This window comes from Talpa occidentalis, unplaced genomic scaffold (genome assembly GCF_014898055.3).
Source record: "Talpa occidentalis isolate TD23 unplaced genomic scaffold, MPIMG_talOcc4v2.1 talOcc4.4, whole genome shotgun sequence".
NCBI lineage: Eukaryota > Metazoa > Chordata > Mammalia > Eulipotyphla > Talpidae > Talpa > Talpa occidentalis.
Window position 1 is genome coordinate 98,979,775 of NW_023604295.1, and position 18,496 is coordinate 98,998,270.

General features: G+C 47.6%; 1 protein-coding gene across 9 annotated transcripts in view; it reads right to left on the reverse strand.

Moving 5' to 3' along the window:
• Positions 1 to 2,198: 2,198 nt before the first annotated feature.
• The window catches only part of MRAS (muscle RAS oncogene homolog), a 75,601-nt gene continuing 59,303 nt past the window's right edge, over positions 2,199 to 18,496 (reverse strand). For 8 of the 9 annotated variants that reach the window (XM_037525911.2, XM_037525907.2, XM_037525908.2 and 5 more), the window contains 4 exons: positions 10,711 to 10,864; positions 9,267 to 9,366; positions 6,516 to 6,595; positions 2,199 to 5,394 (listed from right to left, as the gene is read on the reverse strand). In XM_037525911.2, the coding sequence (XP_037381808.1) occupies positions 5,295 to 5,394; positions 6,516 to 6,595; positions 9,267 to 9,366; positions 10,711 to 10,829 (399 nt within the window). In that variant the 5' untranslated portion in view covers positions 10,830 to 10,864 and the 3' untranslated portion in view covers positions 2,199 to 5,294. Of the gene's footprint in view, positions 5,395 to 6,515; positions 6,596 to 9,266; positions 9,367 to 10,710; positions 10,865 to 13,854; positions 13,995 to 18,496 lie in introns of those variants that run through there. The other variant, XM_037525912.2, reaches the window with a different exon arrangement.

The following is an 18,496-nucleotide window of genomic DNA, read 5'->3' on the forward strand; positions in this document are numbered from 1 at the left end:
ACAGTGGACAACCTCCTCATCTACTCGGAATAAGGTTTTATGAGATGTCCGTCCGTTAGCACACTCCTAGGTAAAGGGAATCTTCCTAATACACAGATGAAGTGAAGTGTAAGGGGACAAGTGAAAAGCCCGAATAATGGCAACTTGGGATAGAAGGAGCAGTGGGGGGGGTGTGAGAAATGGGTGGGTTATGGATATACTTTGCAGGTAGTCAGTGGGATTTGCTGACAGATTGGGTGTGAGGTACAAGAGAGGAGTAAAGGACCACTCCAAGGCTTTTGACCTGAACAGCTGGAATTGTACAGCTGCCATCAAGTGAGCTGGGGAAGGCTGTAGGTGAAGCAGGCATGGAGGGGAAGACCAGGACCTCAGTTTGGAATATAATAACTTTGAGACATTCTATTAGACATCCAAGTGGAGATGTAAAGCAAACAGCTGGGTTTATGAGTGGGAGAGAGTTTCAAGCTGGAGTCAGCAGCACATAAAACACATCTAAGTCTCAAGACTGGATGAGATCATCAGGAAAGGGATTTAGGTAGTTAAGGAGATCAAGGATCTGGGTGCTCCAGTTGCAAGCTAGTTGGAAGAGGAGAAAGCAAGCAGCAAGGGAGTGACTGTTGTAGAAAGAGGGAAACCAAGAGGTGGCAGCATATAAGCAGCCAACTACCAAAGAGGGGGTGACTGATTGTATCAATGCTGCAGAAGATCAAATGTGAGAAGGCTGAGAACCAACCATTGAATTCAGCAGGACAGAAGCCACTGGTGACCTTAAGAAGGGTGGTGGTAGTAGAGGGATGGGCGAATGCTTATTTGGAGCAGTTTAAGTGAAAGGAGCAAGAGGAATTTATGACAGTGAGTACAGATTACTCTTTTAAGATGGTTAGCTACAAATGACAGCAGAGAAGCAGGGCATCTAACAAAGGAAATGGTCAAAGGAAAGTTTTGTTCTTTTATTTAGATGGGAAAGACCCTGTAGAGAGAGCTTCTCAGGCAGGAGGGGGTGCAGGTGCTGGATGTGTCCTAGAGCCTAAGAGAAGGGACTGGCTCTAGCCAGGAGCAGGGGTGGCTCATGTTGGGGAGTCAGAAAGGCAGAGGATGTGGATACAGATTCAGGTGGGTGGCTAGAGGCCATGGAGGGAGTTTGGAAGTAAAAGGTCACCTGGTTCAACTTTCTCAGTGTAGGAGGGAGCTTTGGTGGAGCGCGAGGGAGATTTGACACACAAGTTGGAAGAGGCAAGGAGTAGGTTCTCCCCTCCAGGAGCGAGTGCAGTTCTGCCTACACCCTGCCTTCAGTCACTTGAGACTCAGTTGGCCTTGCACTCCCCAGAATGGAGACAATAAACTTCCATTTTACTCTACTGTGGTAATTTGTTACAACAGTCCCAGAAAACTAATACAGGACTAAAGGAAAACTGATTATGAGAAATGCCTTGCCCTGTTTACCACCATATACCTCACACCCAGCCTGATGCCTGACACATGGCAGGGCTCAACAGACATTTGCAGAATGAATACATGGCCAGACGGCCAGGCCTGGGCCGGCCATGTCACTTCTTCCCCTGCAGTCTGCATCTGACCTTCGCTCCCAGCCTAGAGGAAGCGAGAAGCAGCTCTAGTGCCCAGGTTTACATGTTTCAACTACTGTCACCATAAGGGATACTAAGAGGGAGATTTGATCTTTTTTTCTCTGGACAAAGGGCCTAGAGAGGCTCAGCTTGATCAGGTACCCACCAGGTTCCACTAATAGGAAAATAAAATCACCTCATAGAACAGGATGGGAGCATGGGGCAGTGCACAAGAAAAGCAGCATCATCCAACAGGTGTCCTTTACAAAGAGCATTCTGAGTTCCTTGCCATGTACCCCGACACTTACCCTCAGTTCTCAGTCCACTTAGGAGGTGGTGCTACCATCCGATTCACAGGCAGGGCAGCTGAAGACTGAAGTAGACATCCTGCACAAGGGCACGTGGACGTGGAAGAGAGAGCCTGCATCCAGGTCTGCCCAGCATCCAGGGACTGTGTCTCGATGCTGTGCCTCAATGCTGTGCCAGCCTGGCTCCGAGCAGCCAGGAGAGCCCTGCATGGCCACCAGGTTGCTGCCCCTGACTTTAGGTTTGCTCCCTCACAGTTGGGTGACCTGGGCAAGACACTGACAACGTACAATGTTCTGGGCAAAACTTTAGGAACATTTAAATGAGCAGAAATAAGACAGAAAGTATTCCTGTTCTTTATTAATGAGTTGAGATACACACACAAAAAATGTTACATAAATGGCTCAAGCGTCATTGACATCTTCGGGCTTCACTCTCATGTCACGACAATGACCACCTGTTAATACTGGGTAACAGAAGTGAAAATGTGTGCTCACAGGTGCTCCAGAATTCAAGTATCTTTCATCCTCAGTTCGCCTGGCCTGGAGTTTCCAGTGAGCAGCTAATGAGCATGTCTGTGCTCTGGATTTACATGTCTGAGGGGCCTTTGACTTAGAGCTGCCATGTGTTAGTGGGCCATATCTCCTGGCACAATGAGACCAGCCATGGTGGGCTGACCAGGCACTCTCCACAGCAAGTGCCACAGGAAGGTGGGGGGCAAGGTAACCATCCAGGCATCCAGGTATGGCACAGGGGAAGTCAGGGGCTCTAAGAGGGACACAGGATTTTAGAAGGGAATCGGAGAGCACACAGTGGCAAAGGCATAGGTTGAGGAGACTTCAAGAAGGGTGTGCCCAGGGGATGCGAAGGTAACACTCACTACTTAGGAGGTCTGGGAGTCCTGTGGGATCCCAGGAGGTCACCAGAGACTCCAGTCTCCATGGGCTCCTCAGTCATGGAGTAGCTTGGCCAACTGGTTTCCCAGACCTGCCCTGCCAGGTGACCATGGCAAAGAGTATACTAGGACACCCCAGGGTACAAGCCATTCTGGCATACCTGGAAGCAGCCACTGCCATGAGGGCCTATAGTCTCTGAAAAACAAAGAATCATCTTTTAAAGGTGTTATTACTCATCTCACTTAAGGGGGAGACGAGGTCATGTGTGATGAAGGCTGACCACTGGCTCAGCAACAGAGGCTGTAGAAGACTATCTTTAGCTGGTTTTTCCCTGGGGCATTGTGGAGTTAGCCATGGCTGAGGGTGTGACAGACGCCTGGAAGGTGGGGCCAGGGCTGGAGGCCAGAATTGGCTGGAACCCCTTCTTCTGGTTACTTTCATGGCTAAGGGTTTCATTCGGGGTCGACTGATCTGCTTCCAACAAGACTCCCTACTCAGAGCGGTTGGGGGCTGCAGGCTCCATGGCAGGCAGAGGCATGCTGGTCTGTACCCAGCCGCAGTTTTCCTCACCACACACTGCCCTGTGTGCAGGGCTCCACCACTCCCTTGGTGCAAAGCATCTCCATCCTTACTTCTTCCTGCCTGCCTGGCCTCTTTCTCATCTCCAGCTTGCAGCTGCCATCAAACAGCACCAGGGCTACTGTGGACATGGTGGCCCACAGGAGTATAAAGGTTGGAAAGAGTCTTGTCCTATTAGGTTTTAAAATGGGATCTTGGAAGTTCTGAAGTGCCTGATCTGGAATGTTTTTTGTTATCCTTCCCTTTAGGGTCTGCAAGAAAGGGCTATTTAGACAAAAAGGGAGGTCTGATTTCTGACTAACCAAAGTCCCAACAGCTTCACTCTGTAGCAGAATCGCCCTTTGACCAGGCCTTGGATTGTTCATGATCTTTCAAAACTGGAGAAGAATCCATGTCCAGCCGGGGACTCACTCTCTCCAGATTTCTTTCTCCAAACAATGGGCAGGACACTTGCTAGGGATTCTTTAGTCTGCCTAATGGGCTGACTGAAACTGATGGAAAATAAGGTCACTAGCCACGCTGCTTCATCTTTTGACCTCAGCGAGACCATGAGTTCCTGCTGCCCCTCTGCCCCGACCCTGGCCAGAAAATTCCAGTTTTTGGCTCACACCAGCAACACCTGAGAGAGAAGTGGGTATCATTAGGGAATTGGAAGACTGTCGTGGTGCAGAAACAGATGATTGGGAGTCATGTCATCACCCCAACCTTCCTTTCTGCCTTTTATCAAGCATCATAGTTAAGAGTCAAGAGATTAACCAAAGTGTGCTGGGAAAGAAGCTACCACTAAGTCTGCAGATACTTAGAGGGCTTTGATTATGTGCTGGGTTTAAGAAACAGCAGTGAGTTGATTCAAAGGGAAAATGACTTCAGATGTTGGTTTCATATTAATAAGAACAGTATTGGATCACTTTGGTTAAGATTAACATTTGCCAGCTTTCTGGATGGTGTCCACATGAGCTTAGGGTGATGTGAAGAAATGTACTTGCCCATGTCAGTGTCTGTATCAGGCAGCACGGGCCATGTGTGAGAGCAGCAAAGGACAGACAGATCTGAGAAAGCCTTTTGCGTGGCCAGGAAGAACACCAAACTTAACCCATGCTGTCTGACAAATGAACTCTTCTGCAATCAATCAGCTTACTTAAACATTTCCAGAAAAGCCCTATCAGAAGTGACATTCTTATACCAGCTTCTCCCCTTGGCAAAATAAAATTCTGTTTCCTAATCTCTGCGTCCTCAGCCATAGTAAATGCCTTTGGGCAGACATACCTCCTCTCCTCTCTCCAGCTCTCAGGCCAGGACTACGGCCTGTTTCTCTTGAGTCTCCAGCTACATACAGGTCCTACTAACCTCACCTCTTAGTCACTGCACTTTCAGACGGAGCTGAGTTTTGGCACTGCAGGGAGATCTCAGTTAAAACAACAATATTCCAGACACATTACTGAGAGGTCTGCTGAAGACTCAAACCTTCACCAGGTAGTGGGCACAGACCCCTTTAATAAAATAATAACCACTAAAATAATTTAAAAACCTACAAAAGACACCCAAGCTCAGACACTGTGGACTGGGGGTTGGGGAGTGGGACTTGTTCATGGCTTATTTTGTACTTCGTACGTGGATCAGCAATTCCACAACAAACCAAAATACTATGTAGTTCAAAGAAACCACGCAGCCACCCCGAGAGGGAGGAACCAAGTGGAATCAACACCAGGGGCCTGGATGCTGCTTCAGTTTACCCGTCACTTCCTCGTCCTGTGAGAAGCGGGAAAGCTGGTGCCCTCTGGGCCAAGGCAGACCCCTCTCCCCCATGCCCGCCCTCCCTTTCCCCCTTCCTGTGCCAAGTCCTCGGGCCAGGGGTCATGGTTAGAAATGGTTTTCAGTGCGGTTAGGCAGTAGAGGGGGCCCAAGGACTGGCCAGTTCACAATCACTGCGCTCAGAGCTTCAGGCTTGTCACAAAATCACACACTGCAGTTTGTGGGTACCAGTGGCTCGGTCTCCCCGCCATTTGGTCTTCTTCTTCTTCTTCTGGCTTTTTTCCGGAATCTGTTGCCTTTGGAGACAATGAAGAAAAACCTAGTCAGCAAGGGTTTTGCTCCTCCTGTCCCTCTGACACCATGCTGCAGCTGCATTTATTGAAATCATATGCTACATTATGGGTTATAAAGTGCTGACCTCTGTTTCTGGTTTGCATATTTTAAATACAGTGACAGGTTAACTGTGTACAAAAGCCTTTTACATATTTCCTGTTAATTTTTCCTATGTCTAAAGCCTGCCCTGGGAACCACAGGTCCATAACCAAGACACGACCACTTCCTGGTAGCATATCCCAATGGAGGCAAAATAGCCACAAGAAAATCATTTCAGGGGTGCAGGATTGCTAGCTAAACATAAGATGACGGCTGCAATAACACAGTCCATGCTGGGAATGATGAAGAGGTGAGACCGTTCGGCGTGTGTGCATGTGTTCCTGGGAGGCTGGGGGTGATGGGTCAGGAAGGACCCCACCAGAGTTGTCATGTGATTTCATACTAAACGACAGCCTGAGAGTTCACCAGCATAAGGCAACATCCTAAATGCATGGTTTTTGAGAACCATCATTTAGGATGTTCTGTGTGTTGAAGATTTTGGAAATGAGACAGCTGGTTGCCAGGGAACTAGCCAGGAGGCTGTTTCAGACATCAAAGCTAGGGGCAATTAAGGTTTGGGCCCTGAGTGTGCAAAGGAATGTACAAGAAACTGTTATTAGGATTTCTCATAAAGTTTAGAGACTGACAGTGTGTGTGGTCTGGGAAGGAGACACAATGAGCACCTCTCAAACTTGAGCCTGGGGAGTAGAATGTCAGCTGTTCAGGGGAAGTGTCAAAGCATGCTCTGATATCAGGATAGAGAAGAGGACCTGCTTTTCACTGCGCTGACAGCCTCTGTGTTAGAAGGGTAGGATGGGGGGGACTGAGCAGCAGGGGAGGCCAGAGCTGGCGCCTCAGGCAGGCACTTTACCCAAAGGTGGTGGGAGGGGTCTCAGGCTGGCAGCAGGGAAAGAAATGGCGAAATCCAAAGACAGGCCCAGAGTCGCCCAGTCTTGGCCTTGGAGCGGGGAAATGCGTTCCTCTGACTGTCCTGGTGTCTGTCACAGGAGATGGCCCTGTGTGCAGGGAGGTGTGCAGCACTCACCTAATTACTCTAACCAGGTCGTGAAAGGCTTTGTCGACATTGAGAGGTGGGTCCTTGGCACTGGTTTCTATGTACGGAATCTGCAAGACAAAATTTAAGTTGCTAAGAGGGGCCCTGAGGTCCGTGAAGCCCTATTCCCTAAGAATGTATGTTCTCTGTAGGTTCTGAGAACCATGCGGCTTGAACACCCCCCACAGAAGGCTGGGATCCAACAACCTCAAGTCTCTTTGGCAGCTTCTCCCTCTCTAAGGTTGGAAAGTTTAACAAACAGCTTTTGCAATTCCTCTTGTTCTCTAGCCACTGAGATATTTAACAGCCCTCTAAAAATAGAATAAAAAGTGATCTTTTTATATACTTAAAGACGAAAGACTATTCCATTTATCAAACTAAACCATCAAATTAAAACATGTTCTGAGTTTGTTCATTTTTCTTTCTGAGGCTTATTTTTCTGCCTTTGGTTGGGGGAGGCTCTGTCCCGCTTTGCATACCCCAGTGGGGACTCTAGGATTGGGGGGAGCAGGGTGGGGGAGGCTGAGGCTAGGCTGAGCCATGGGCAGGGCCCTCTACCCCTGGCCAGTCCATGCCCTCCATTGCTACCAAGCCTGCCCAGCCCAGCATCTAATTCATCTTCTGCAGGCCCAGGACCTCAGCTTGTTTAGGGAAGGCTTGTGTCTGCACTTGTAATGCTGAGGGGTTACCGCCCAGTTAAAAGACTGGGCAGTAGGACGGGGTGTGAGGCCATGTCCACACCAAGCTTTGGGCTAGCATAGGGAGAACAAAGGCTCCATGACATTGGGACAGCCCTGAGCACAGTCTCCTAAACAGAGACCCCACTAAGGCAGGAAGGGCTAGCCCCTCTCCCTGATGACTAGAGAGAGTGTGGGGTTCATACCACCCACAATAGAACTCCCTAGATGAGACGGGGTTATAAGCCAATTGTGATTAGACTGAACAACTTCATTTTTCATAGCATATCACCAATTATTTTGTTTTAATAACTTGGAAAAGCAAAGCACAGGGCAGAACATTAAAATGATTGACACTTTTAAATGCATAGGGGGATGGGTTATAGGGTACGTTGTTATTTTAGAGGGGCATGTTGCAAACCATTGCCCAGGACACATAATTAAGTCAGTGTCTTCCATCAATTCTCATTGTGAGACATCAGATAATCACACTGTGGCTTCAAGCAGAGATCTTGCCATTGACAACACCACAAAGGGCAAAGCACAAGGGACTGAAACATTTAACAAATATTTGAGCCTCTGATCACAAGAGAGGAAAATGCTATCAAAGGAGGTTGTTCTGTTGTAGGTTGTTCCACTGTGGTGGCTGTGGGCTGTCTGGCCACACAGTGACCCGCAGAGAATCAAGATTTGAACCAGGTTCAAGTTCTACTCCCTGCCAGGCCTCCCACACACAGGTGGGGGTGCTGGGTCAGCTTGGGCACCTCTTCCAGGTGCAGCAGTCACCTCTGACAGTCCCACAGACCCTGTGAGGCTAGGCCAGAGCCCTTCCCTAGGATGTCCAGGAGAAGGTTTACCTCAACCTGCACCTGGCTTCCTGCAGCAGTCCCAGCCGAACCCCTTGTTCCCCCATTGTCTACATTGGCTGCGAGAGAGTGTTCAGCCATGAGTCAGGGCAGGTCACTCCTCACTCAAAACCCTGCAACGGTTTCCCCTCTTGTTCTGAGTAAAAGTCCACAAGTGGTTAAACTGCATTAGTGACCCCACCTGTTGCTATTCACCTCTCCTACTTCTGCTCCACCATTACCTCAAATTCTGACTCAGGACCTTCACACTGATTATTCCCTTACTTCCTACAAGTCCTTGCTGACAGGAACCCTTTCCAGAAAGGCTTTCCCTGACCACTCTATTTGGAAAGGGATCTCCCCTCCCTTCCCGTGAGGTACATTTTTTCATTGCACACGTCACCTTCTGACAGACACACTCTAACTTGCTTTATTTGTTCCCTGTCTCCTGTCACTGGAAGTGAGCAGCACGAGGCAAGGGGTTGTCTCCCAGGACCTAAGACTTTGGGATGAATATGTGAGTGAACACAGAAGGCAGAGAAGTCACTTGAAGTGAGCCCCCTCCTCTACTCACAGAGCTGGGCCCACCCAGTAGGCAGGGTGGATGTCATAATGGACTAGTGAGGTCAGATGCATAGGCCGGGTCAATGTGGGGGAGCAGTGGGAAGAAGCCCATGGAACCCACCCAGCACCATCCAGAGGGTGAAGGGGAACTGAAAACAACATAACTGATATATCACTTTGTGGCCTGGACAAACCTCAGTTTGACCACTTGTAAGACGGGGATAATTAGTGACCTCCGTATGTGGTGAGGAGTAAATGCTTCCAGCACAACGCAGCACAGAGCCGGGCTCTGTGAACAGCAGCAGTCCCAGTGATTCTGAAGACAATGGCTGGCTCAGAGGCAGAGACAAAAGCCACTATGCATGGCCCAGTAATTGGGATAGGGAGCAGGAGGTGCCCTGAAGGCCCTGGCTTGCAGACCGCAGTGAAGGAACCGGGTTTCCCCAGCAGAGCCCCCTAATCTATCATCTTGTTTCATAGGAGATCTCATAAGCTCCACCAGGCCTCTCTGTGAATCTAGCCCACTACCTGGGAGCTCCGGGTTCTTCCACTCCATAGACTGAGATTGCAGGGGTGATGGGGCATCAACTATTATATACCCCCTGGTTCCCCAGCCCTTCCCTACAAACACTCCCCCCGTCCCCACACAAACCTACATTGTGTTTGGTTGCCATTTCCTTTCCTTGCTCCCTGGTGATTTTCCTCAAATGCATCAAATCCACCTTGTTAGCCACAAGGATCATCGGGAAAGACTCCCTAGAAATAAAGAAACAGTTCATGAGGTTTCGCTGTCCTCCACACCTGGTTAATGAGGTGCAGCTTTATGTCAGGCATAGCACAGGCCACGGTGCCTCTGCAGTCAGCCTGGCTGACTTAAGAGCCCCTTCTCTCCAGGAAGGGGCCAGCAGTGGGCCAGCTGGCTGTCTGGATGTAAAGCCATAGGCTTGTTGCAGGTGAGCAGGAGTTCTCCTTGGAAGCCCCTTGCCTAGCATTGTCAGTGAGGGCATTGGTGGGCTGCTGGGCCAGGGATTGGGTTCCCAGACCTGCTTCTTCCCATCCCCTGACACCCTAATTACCAACCATGCAGGGCTGCCATGGCCATCAGCATTGATGCCTGAGGAGCAGCAGGGCCAGGGGAGGGCACACAGCTGGCACTCAATAAATGGTAGCTGTCAATCAGAATGGCCCACAGGAGAGGAAGGTGGGATCAAGAGGCATGTCTGCCTTCAAGAGCCCACCCACATGTGTGCATATTGGCATTCAAAAGTGAACAAAATGTCAGTCCTGAAGCATGATAGCAGAATTGAGTATTTTCATTAAGCGTATAATTTGACAGCTGTATTTAGTTGATTAGCAAGAAGGTTGGATATTTTCCCACATCTAAGCCATTTTTCTTTTGAGATTGCTAGAGTCAGTGGCTTGACCCACATTTATCTCTTCAGCTTTGTGTGTGTGTGTGTGTGTGTGTGTGTGTGAGTTGTGCATCCCTTTATCTGGTAATGTTATTAACACTGCCTTTAGAATAAGTGTTAACTGATTTCTCTGTATTTACTGAGATTTCTTCAAAGCATGCTGTTTTCCTATTAGGTTATCCTTTTACTTTCTTAACATTGCCTCTTTAAGATCCAATTAACTGAAAAGACCAGTTAGGCTTAAAACAGACTCCAAATTATCTAACCACTTATATAATGTGAAAAATAAAAAATAAAAAAATGAACCTTTAATTAGGGGCTTATGAATCTCAATGTCAACACTGAATTAACTAATTGTAAAGTATACTAGAGAGAAAAATTCACTTTTCCTTTAAATGTAATAAAATTTGGTTAACTTGGAGCTGAATAGCAGAGATGTTACTTATGATTCCCTGATTTGTCAATGGGGACACTTTATGAGCATGGGTGCGGAGGGAGAGTGGACCCCTGGAGATCCTGTAAGCAATTTGGCCAGTAGAAAGAACTAGGGCAGATGTTGGAGGAGCCACAGTCTAACTTCAGTTTGTCTGTGCCTTAGTTTTCACCTGAAAACCTGAGGGAGAGAGAGAGAGAGAGAGACTGAGACTCAGCCTGCTCTGAGCCAGGAGGTGCCCCCAGCTGTCCTCACCTGTCCTTGACGCGCAGGATGAGTTGATGGAAGCGGTCCACATGCTCGAAGCTGGCCTTGTCCGTAACCGAGTAGACAATGAGGAAGCCGTCCCCCGTGCGCATGTACTGTTCCCGCATGGCGCTGAACTCCTCCTGCCCAGCAGTATCTAGAACTGGGATGGGATGAGGCCACCAGGGGCTGTCACCATCTACCTTGGAGCCCCTGTGACCTGCAGACCCCATGCTGCAGCTACTATCGCCCCAAAGGCTGCACTAGCTCCCAGGGCTGGGCGCCATGGTTTCAGTGGGGCCTCGGACACCTCAAAGTGGGAGGCTCTAACTGATTCATTTGGGAACACATGGATTCCAACCCATGACACACCTGGGTCTTAATTCTCAGTCCACAGAAAAGCCTTGTAGCCAGTGATTCATTTGCAATATAATTCCCCCGGGGGAGTCCCCAGACTGAGCTTGGATCCTGCTGCAGCCCTTGCAATGAATTTTTGGGGAGGTAATTGATGCTGAGTTCCCATCTCCATCTCTGTAAAACAGAAACAATCCTCTCCCTGGCGGCCCTAGGGAGGAAAATCCCAGGTCCTGTATGGGGAGCCCTGAGAAGGCCATCCCCGTCAGGAGGGTCCTTAGCCCCTGTGTGGACAGACACCACAGAGGTCATGGGGAAGGAGTGGTCCTCAAGAGCCAGGGTCACTTTCCTCCAGGAGAGAGCTATTACAGGGATGGTGGAAGGGGAAGCAAGGGAGACTAGGAGAAGATGGTACGGCAAAGTTCTTCCCCCAACCCAACCACTGGCTCTCACTACCCCCACGCCACAGTCCCCTGAAACCTACTCATTTGGCTTCCTTCCTGCTGAGACAAAATGCTCACCCCTGTTTTAGAGGATACAGTCACAGCTTGGTGTGGGGGGTCTGCATTTAGGTAAAGCCCGACGCCTTGGGGCCCCTGTAGAAGTCCTACAAGGGAAATGAAGCCTGAACTGGTCAGTGGCTAGCAAGCCCCTTCTCACTGCCTGGCCTCTCCCCACTTTCCCGGCCCACTCTGCTCTCCCACCAGACCCACCTTTCCCTCTCCCTGGAGGTGGTAGGGCAGATTTGGGAGTCAGACCACTGGGCTGAGTTTGGCTCATCATTCCCAGAATGTCACCCTAGGTAAGCTCACTTTTCTAAGCTGCCATAAATGGGGAAGAGGTTGTTTCAAGGTTGTTTTAAGTCAATATGCTAAAGTCCTCAGAGCTGTGCTGGCCCAGGAGCATCTGCTGTGAACTTGGGGCATTGTTTCTGACCTGGGCAAGGAACTCCTTCCCCCCAACCACCCCTTCTCCCTGCCACCCCTGCTTGGAGAGCTGACCCACCCACAGTGTTTTGCTGGCGGAGGCCCCAGGGTTCTGCCACCCCCACAAAATCTTTAGCACACCCTTTTTTTTTTTTTTTTTTTTTTTTTTTTTTTAATAGAGGCATGCTTTATTTATTTGTTTGCTGGTTTGTTTGTTTGTTTTGTTTATACAAGCACTGGGTACAGTCCGAAGTGCGGGAGGGAGGGTGAGAGAATTCACCAGAGCCAGAGCGGGGAGCAGAGCAGGCAGAAGGACCGAAGTACACTGCTGAGGGGAGCAGCGGGCGGCAGGAGAGGTCTGCGCGCCATGTGGGACCCTCCTCCGGTGGCCGGGGAGCAGCCGGGGATCGAACCGGCGCTGCAGAGGCCGCGGGCAGCTTCGCAACCCAGCGCTCAACCGCTGCGTCACCGGGGAGGCCCTTTAGCACACCCTTTTTGCTGCTCCTTTAGTTGGGCCCCAGCTGGACTGTCAGCCCCAGAAGTGGGGACCTTGTCTGAATGAATCATCTATGTGCTTGGGGCCTGGTATAAACAGTCTTTGAAGAGTAGTTGAATGAATAAATGAATGTGAAGTCTCTCCAATTTTGTTTATTCATTCATTTAAGAAATATTTGAGGGCTGGCTGGTGAGGCAGTGTTCTAGGCTTATGGATATGTGGTAAAAGAGCCAACATCCTTGCTTTCCTGTGACTTATGACCTAAGATACAGACAGGTAAACAAATATATGGATAATATGATAATATGAGTATGTGCTATGAAGAATAATATAGCCAGTTCATGGTGAGAAGCATCATTTTGGATAGGGAAGGAAGTTATATCTCAGGAGATATTTAAGCAGTGACTAAGTGATGAGAGAGACTGCCATGTGGCAGAGGGGAAGAACATTCCAGGTAGAGGGAACATAGTGATGGTGTGGCGGGCTGGCCTCAGGCCCTGGGGGAGAAGACTGACATGGGAGTGGAAGATGGAGAGGAGGCAGGGATAGGTCACAGGGGGTGGGGAGGGTTCTGCACTGGGTAAGACAAGGAAGACGGGTGGGTCACTGGGGAGTTTGGCCAAGAGTGACATGATCTGGAGGACATTTGAAAATTTTACTCTGGTTGCTGGGAAGACCAAGAGTGGAAGCAAAGCAGCTAAGTTAGGAGTTAAGTGCAATAACCCAGGCAAGACAAGGCAGAAGGTTGGATCAAAGGTGGGTGCTGGGGGAGGGGTGTGCTGTGAGAAGTGACCAGATTCAGGCTACTTGCTAAAACAGCACTGGAGGGAAATATGGGCCAGTGAGAGATGAGAGAGAATGGTGCGGAGGACAATGGCTATTTGGGGCTAAGTCAAATGAATGGTATAGAGAGGTAGACAAATCTGGCTGAAAGCCAAGGTTTTGGGGGCTCAGTTTTTTTTTTTTTTTTAAAGATTTTATTTATTTATACAAGCACTGGGTACAGTCAGAAGCGCGGGAGGGTGAGAGAATTCACCAGAGTCAGAGGGGAGAGCAGAGAGGGCAGAATGATGAAGTACACTGCTGAGAGGAGCAGCGGGCGGCAGGAGAAGTCTGCGCCATGTGGGACCCTCGCCTGGTGGCCGGGGATCCAACCAGCGCTGCAGAGGCTGCGGGGAGCTTTGCAACCCAGACACAGGCTTCAGAATGTCTCAGATGCCTATGTTGGAAGGAACTTCAAGAAGGCATTCAGAGACTTAAGCAAGGAATTGAGGAGGGGGTGGGAGGTACAGACGTGAGAGCTGTTCAGTGTGGGGGGTGGCAAGGAAAGCCGTAGCATGAGCGTCCACGCTGGCCTTACTTTTCCTGGGCAGGTACCTTAGACAGTGCCTGAGAGAGTGATCTTGTCCATATGGCTTGTCATCCCTGCACATCCCCCCAAGCTACTCAGCATGTCAAGGGGCAAGGCATGGCGAACACAGGAGCAGCTGCTGGCTATTCCCCAGGGCCTCAGTCTCCTCCTGTGTGAAATGAGAGGCACGGCTCTTGAACCTTCAGGTCTTTCTCGCTCTGACATCCTAGAATTATTGTATCTGGACATAAAATGAAAGGGCTAAGAAAACTTCATCTCCAGCTGAGGACCATGAGGGACAAAAGCAACTTCCTCATTATTTCCCAGGGAGGGAGGGGCAGGAAGATTGTAGCTTCACCTGAGGGGGGTAAAGCCTTTTTTTTTCCCCCTAAATAAATCCTAATCAAAACTGCAATCAACAAAATGGATAAAATGGCATGGATTTGGCTGGGGATGGGAAGGCCTTAATGGAACAGCAAACATTAAGGTAATATTGTAAATAATATAGTCACAGATTTTGAGTGTGTCTATTACCCAAAACAAAAACTAGATATCTAAGATATTTCAAATTATAAGCATTCAGAATAATTTTTAAAAGCACAATAGGGAGTTGAAAATCAAAATAGGCCCTCTGGAAAGGACAAATAGCCATTTCAGACATTCAGGGTCTTAGAAATTTTATTACCTATGCATTCTTAGAAAATTCCTTGAAAATATATTATAGCAAAGTAAAAATATAGGTCCATAAAAGAGAAAGGTAAATGGTATGAAAACCAAATAGCAAAAATAAGAGTTACAGTTAAATAAACATTGTTACACAATTTAAAGAGAATGAATGATAACTTATGATAACCCATAGAGATTTATTCAATGATAAATCCATGATGATCACATGTGAAGGTAGAGGCTGGGGAAAAGTAACTATTACAATTCTTGCCTCATTTGGGAAGAGGTTAAAAATGTTGATTACATACAAATTCCTGATAGAAAAATAAAATTATATATACTTATGTATATAGCATAATCACTGAAATAGAAATAAATCCCAAAGCTTTTTAATCAATAGGACCAATCCAATGAAAGACAAACACAAAATAAATAACAAGAAAGTTTTAAAAATGGACACGAAATAAGATGGTAGAAATAAATCTATTGACAATAGAAATAAAATAAATGCACCTATTTATAGCAGACACTCAAATTCTGCTACTACAAAAGACATACATAAAACAAAATGACACAGAAAGGATGGAAAATGGAAGAATAAAATGAATACACCAGCAACGTGCATCCACAAAACAGAATTCAAGGTGAATACATCAAACAGGACAAAACAGGGTATTTGCAATGGGAAAAAGTATAAGCACCATGCAGTGAAGAATCATAAGCATCTGCGAATGCTGCCAAAAAAAAAAAAATGTATAAAAAAACTGATTTTTAAAAACAGTAGGAATTAACAAATTCCATAATCACTCTGGGAGAATTAAGCAAGCACCTGTAATGACCATCATTAAAAAATACAATTTAAAATTTTAATCTGAGAGGGAGAACAGACTTTACACTAAGAAAATAAGTATTTTCAAAGACATATAAAACAGTCACCAAAAATGGCTATACATCAAACCATAAATAAAAATTTCAGCAAATTACAGAAAATAGAAAGCAGATGAACCCTCTTTTGCCTATAATGCAATAAGATCACAAAATTAACAGAAACATGAGTATAAAAGAAACTACCCACTTGAAAATTTAGAAAGCTATACTGCTCTATAACTCCCTAGTTAAAGAGAAAAGCAAAGCAGAAATTACAATTTAGGACTGACGGACAATGAACAGTAATAAAACCTTTGGTTTGAGGCCAAAGTAGTACTTAGAGGAAAATTATAGCTTTAAATACACTTCAATAAACAAGAAAGACTGAAAATTAACCAGTCATTTAAATCAAGATGCTAGGAAAAATAAAATAAGACCAAAGAAAGATTACCAATAAACGTAGAAACTAAGAAAACAGAAGGATAAAGTAGCTGGTATCTAAAAATCAAGAGCTGATTCTTTTTTTTTTTTTTTAAAGATTTATTTATTTATTTATTTATACAAACACTGGGTACAGTCAGAAGCACGGGAGGGTGAGAGATTTCACCAGAGTCACAGCAGGGAGCAGAGCAGGCAGAAAGACCGAAGTACACTGCTGAGGGGAGCAGCGGGTGGCAGGAGAGGTCTGCGCCGCCATGTGGGACCCTCCTCCAGTGGCCGGGGAGCAGCAGGGGATCGAACTGGCACTGCAGAGGCTGCGGGCAGCTTCGCAACCCAGCACTCAACCGCTGCGCCACCGGGGAGGCCCCAAGAGCTGATTCTTTGAGAGAACCAATTTAAAAAAAAACAAACAACACCCTTACGCAATTCTTATGGGAGAAAAAAAAAAAAACCAAGCATTTGGAATGAGAAAAGGCCTATGAATATGGATATAGAAACATATTTAATTACAAGAAAAACTATGGTTTTATAGCAATAAATTTTCAATTCTCAATGAAATGGATGATTTAAGCAACTATAAATGAACAAACAAATTGGCTCAAGAAAATCTATGAAACCTGAATAGGCCAATAATTTGCAGACGAAATTGCAGACAAAAAAACCTACCCACAAAAAAGCTATTCCTGTAACCCACAAATTGTTCCAGAGCATGGAAAACATAGGAACTTTCCAGCTTATTTTCAGATGCCTAATAAACTGGACAGGGGTGGCAGGCGTGTGTGGTGATGCCAGGTCTAGCACCTCTGGGGGACAGATGCAGCCTGCATGTAGGGAAATAGGAGATGCTGTCATTCAGCCATTTGCCAGTTATCTTCTGAGTACCTACCCTGTCCCACCCACTCCCCTTGGTACTTTGGAGGTGATTAAAAAACAGCGAAATAAGCCAGAAAGAAAAAGAAAAATACCGGATGGTGTCACTCATAGCAGGAATCTAGAAAACCTAAATAAGGGACCAGGAAAAGAATAACTATAAGAAAGAAAATATCAAAATCAACAAACAACTATGAACCAGAGACACTCTATGGGGCGGGGGGCGGGGAAAGGGGGTTGCAATTGTATGGGGAATATAAAAATAAAATTAAAAAAAGAATAGAAGAACTATGAGTTCAAAAAAAGTTAAAGAATAGGACACTTCTTGCTAGCAAGGAACTTAGAGGCTAGTTGGGCTGACATTTATAGACAAATAACAATGTGGGACAGAAAGTGATACAAACTATTGGCGATAGAGAGAAGTGGGGGTCTCTTCAGACTGGAGGGCTAATGGCAGGGTTCAAAGAATAATACTTGCCCTGCCTTGAAGGAAGAATAGAATTTTATATAAAAAGAGAGGACCTCGGGAAAGGCCTTCCAGGCAGAGGAACAGCATGCGCAGGGGCCAGGAGACTGGAAAGAAGAGAACAGTGAGGTGGTAGTCTACCAGGGTGAAAGGCCAGTAATGGGAAACAGGCCAGAGAAATTGAGACAGGGACACCAGGAACTGGGGACCATGGACCCCGAACTAAAACATCTAAATTCTATGGGCACTGGGGAGCTAGTGAAAGCTCAGAGTGGGGAGAGAGGCCGGTGTTCAGCAGCCAACAAGGGAGGGGATTAGAGGCAGGGAAGCCTGTGAAGTGAGGAAGAGGGTCTGGGCAGAGGAAACCAGGGCATCAGCAAAGGCAGGTGGTTTAGATGGAGCAAGAGAATGACTGGAGACACAGAACACAGAGAATGGCCATGGAGAGGGCCAGGAGAAAATAGAGTAGAGGGCACCTGAGAAATTCCAAATCCTGGCCCCTGGGAAGGCAGGTGCAACTAAGGATAAGAACGTGCAGGCTGAGCCTAGCTCAGTCTAGTTAGGGGGTCCAGCCCTCTGGCCACAAACATACACCTGAAAATGCCCAGGCACAGGCACCTTGTCAGCAGCTCTGCCTCCAAGACTTCCTGGGAGAAGCTGGAGATAACAGGCAGCTATGCTTTTCCACACCTGAAAGGCAGGAAAAGTAAGAGACCTCCTGAGTCAAAGACAGCCAGCAGTGGAGGAGACACCAGCCTGAGTCCCCACTAAGCTTTTCTCCTCCTCATCTCCTCCTCTAGGGCTTCCAGAGGGAGGAAAACCCTGGCATAGAGACTGGGGGCTCTGACATTGGCCCACAGCCCAGGGTATAGTCTAAGCTCTTCGGCCAAGGTAGACCCACCCACTGTGTTCCACAGCAGCACGTACTGAGCCAGAAGCTGTATGTGCACACACCCACCCACACACACATCCCTAGGGAAGCCTTGCGGAGGAGATATTACCCCCCTGTAAGCACACATGAAGAGCCTGAGGTCACCAGAGTTAGAGGGATCAGATGGGCTCAAGTTCTTAAGCTGGGAAAGAGGGTACTTTGACCCACCCCACCAAAGCCAACTGCCCCAATCTGCCCAGTCTTTTCTCTAGTTCTGGCCACCCTGAACTAGCTAGCTAGGCCATGTCTCTATTCTGAGCCTTTGTTCAAACCATAGCCTCCAACTAGACTGCCTTCTCCCCATCGCCCCCAGCATGGCTGCAATTCACCCCCTCTCCCAGGGACCCAGTCTCTACCCTCCATCCTGAGCCTTCTGACATCAGTTTCTCCAAGCGTGAGCCTCTTGGCCTGGCTTAGCTACCTTCAG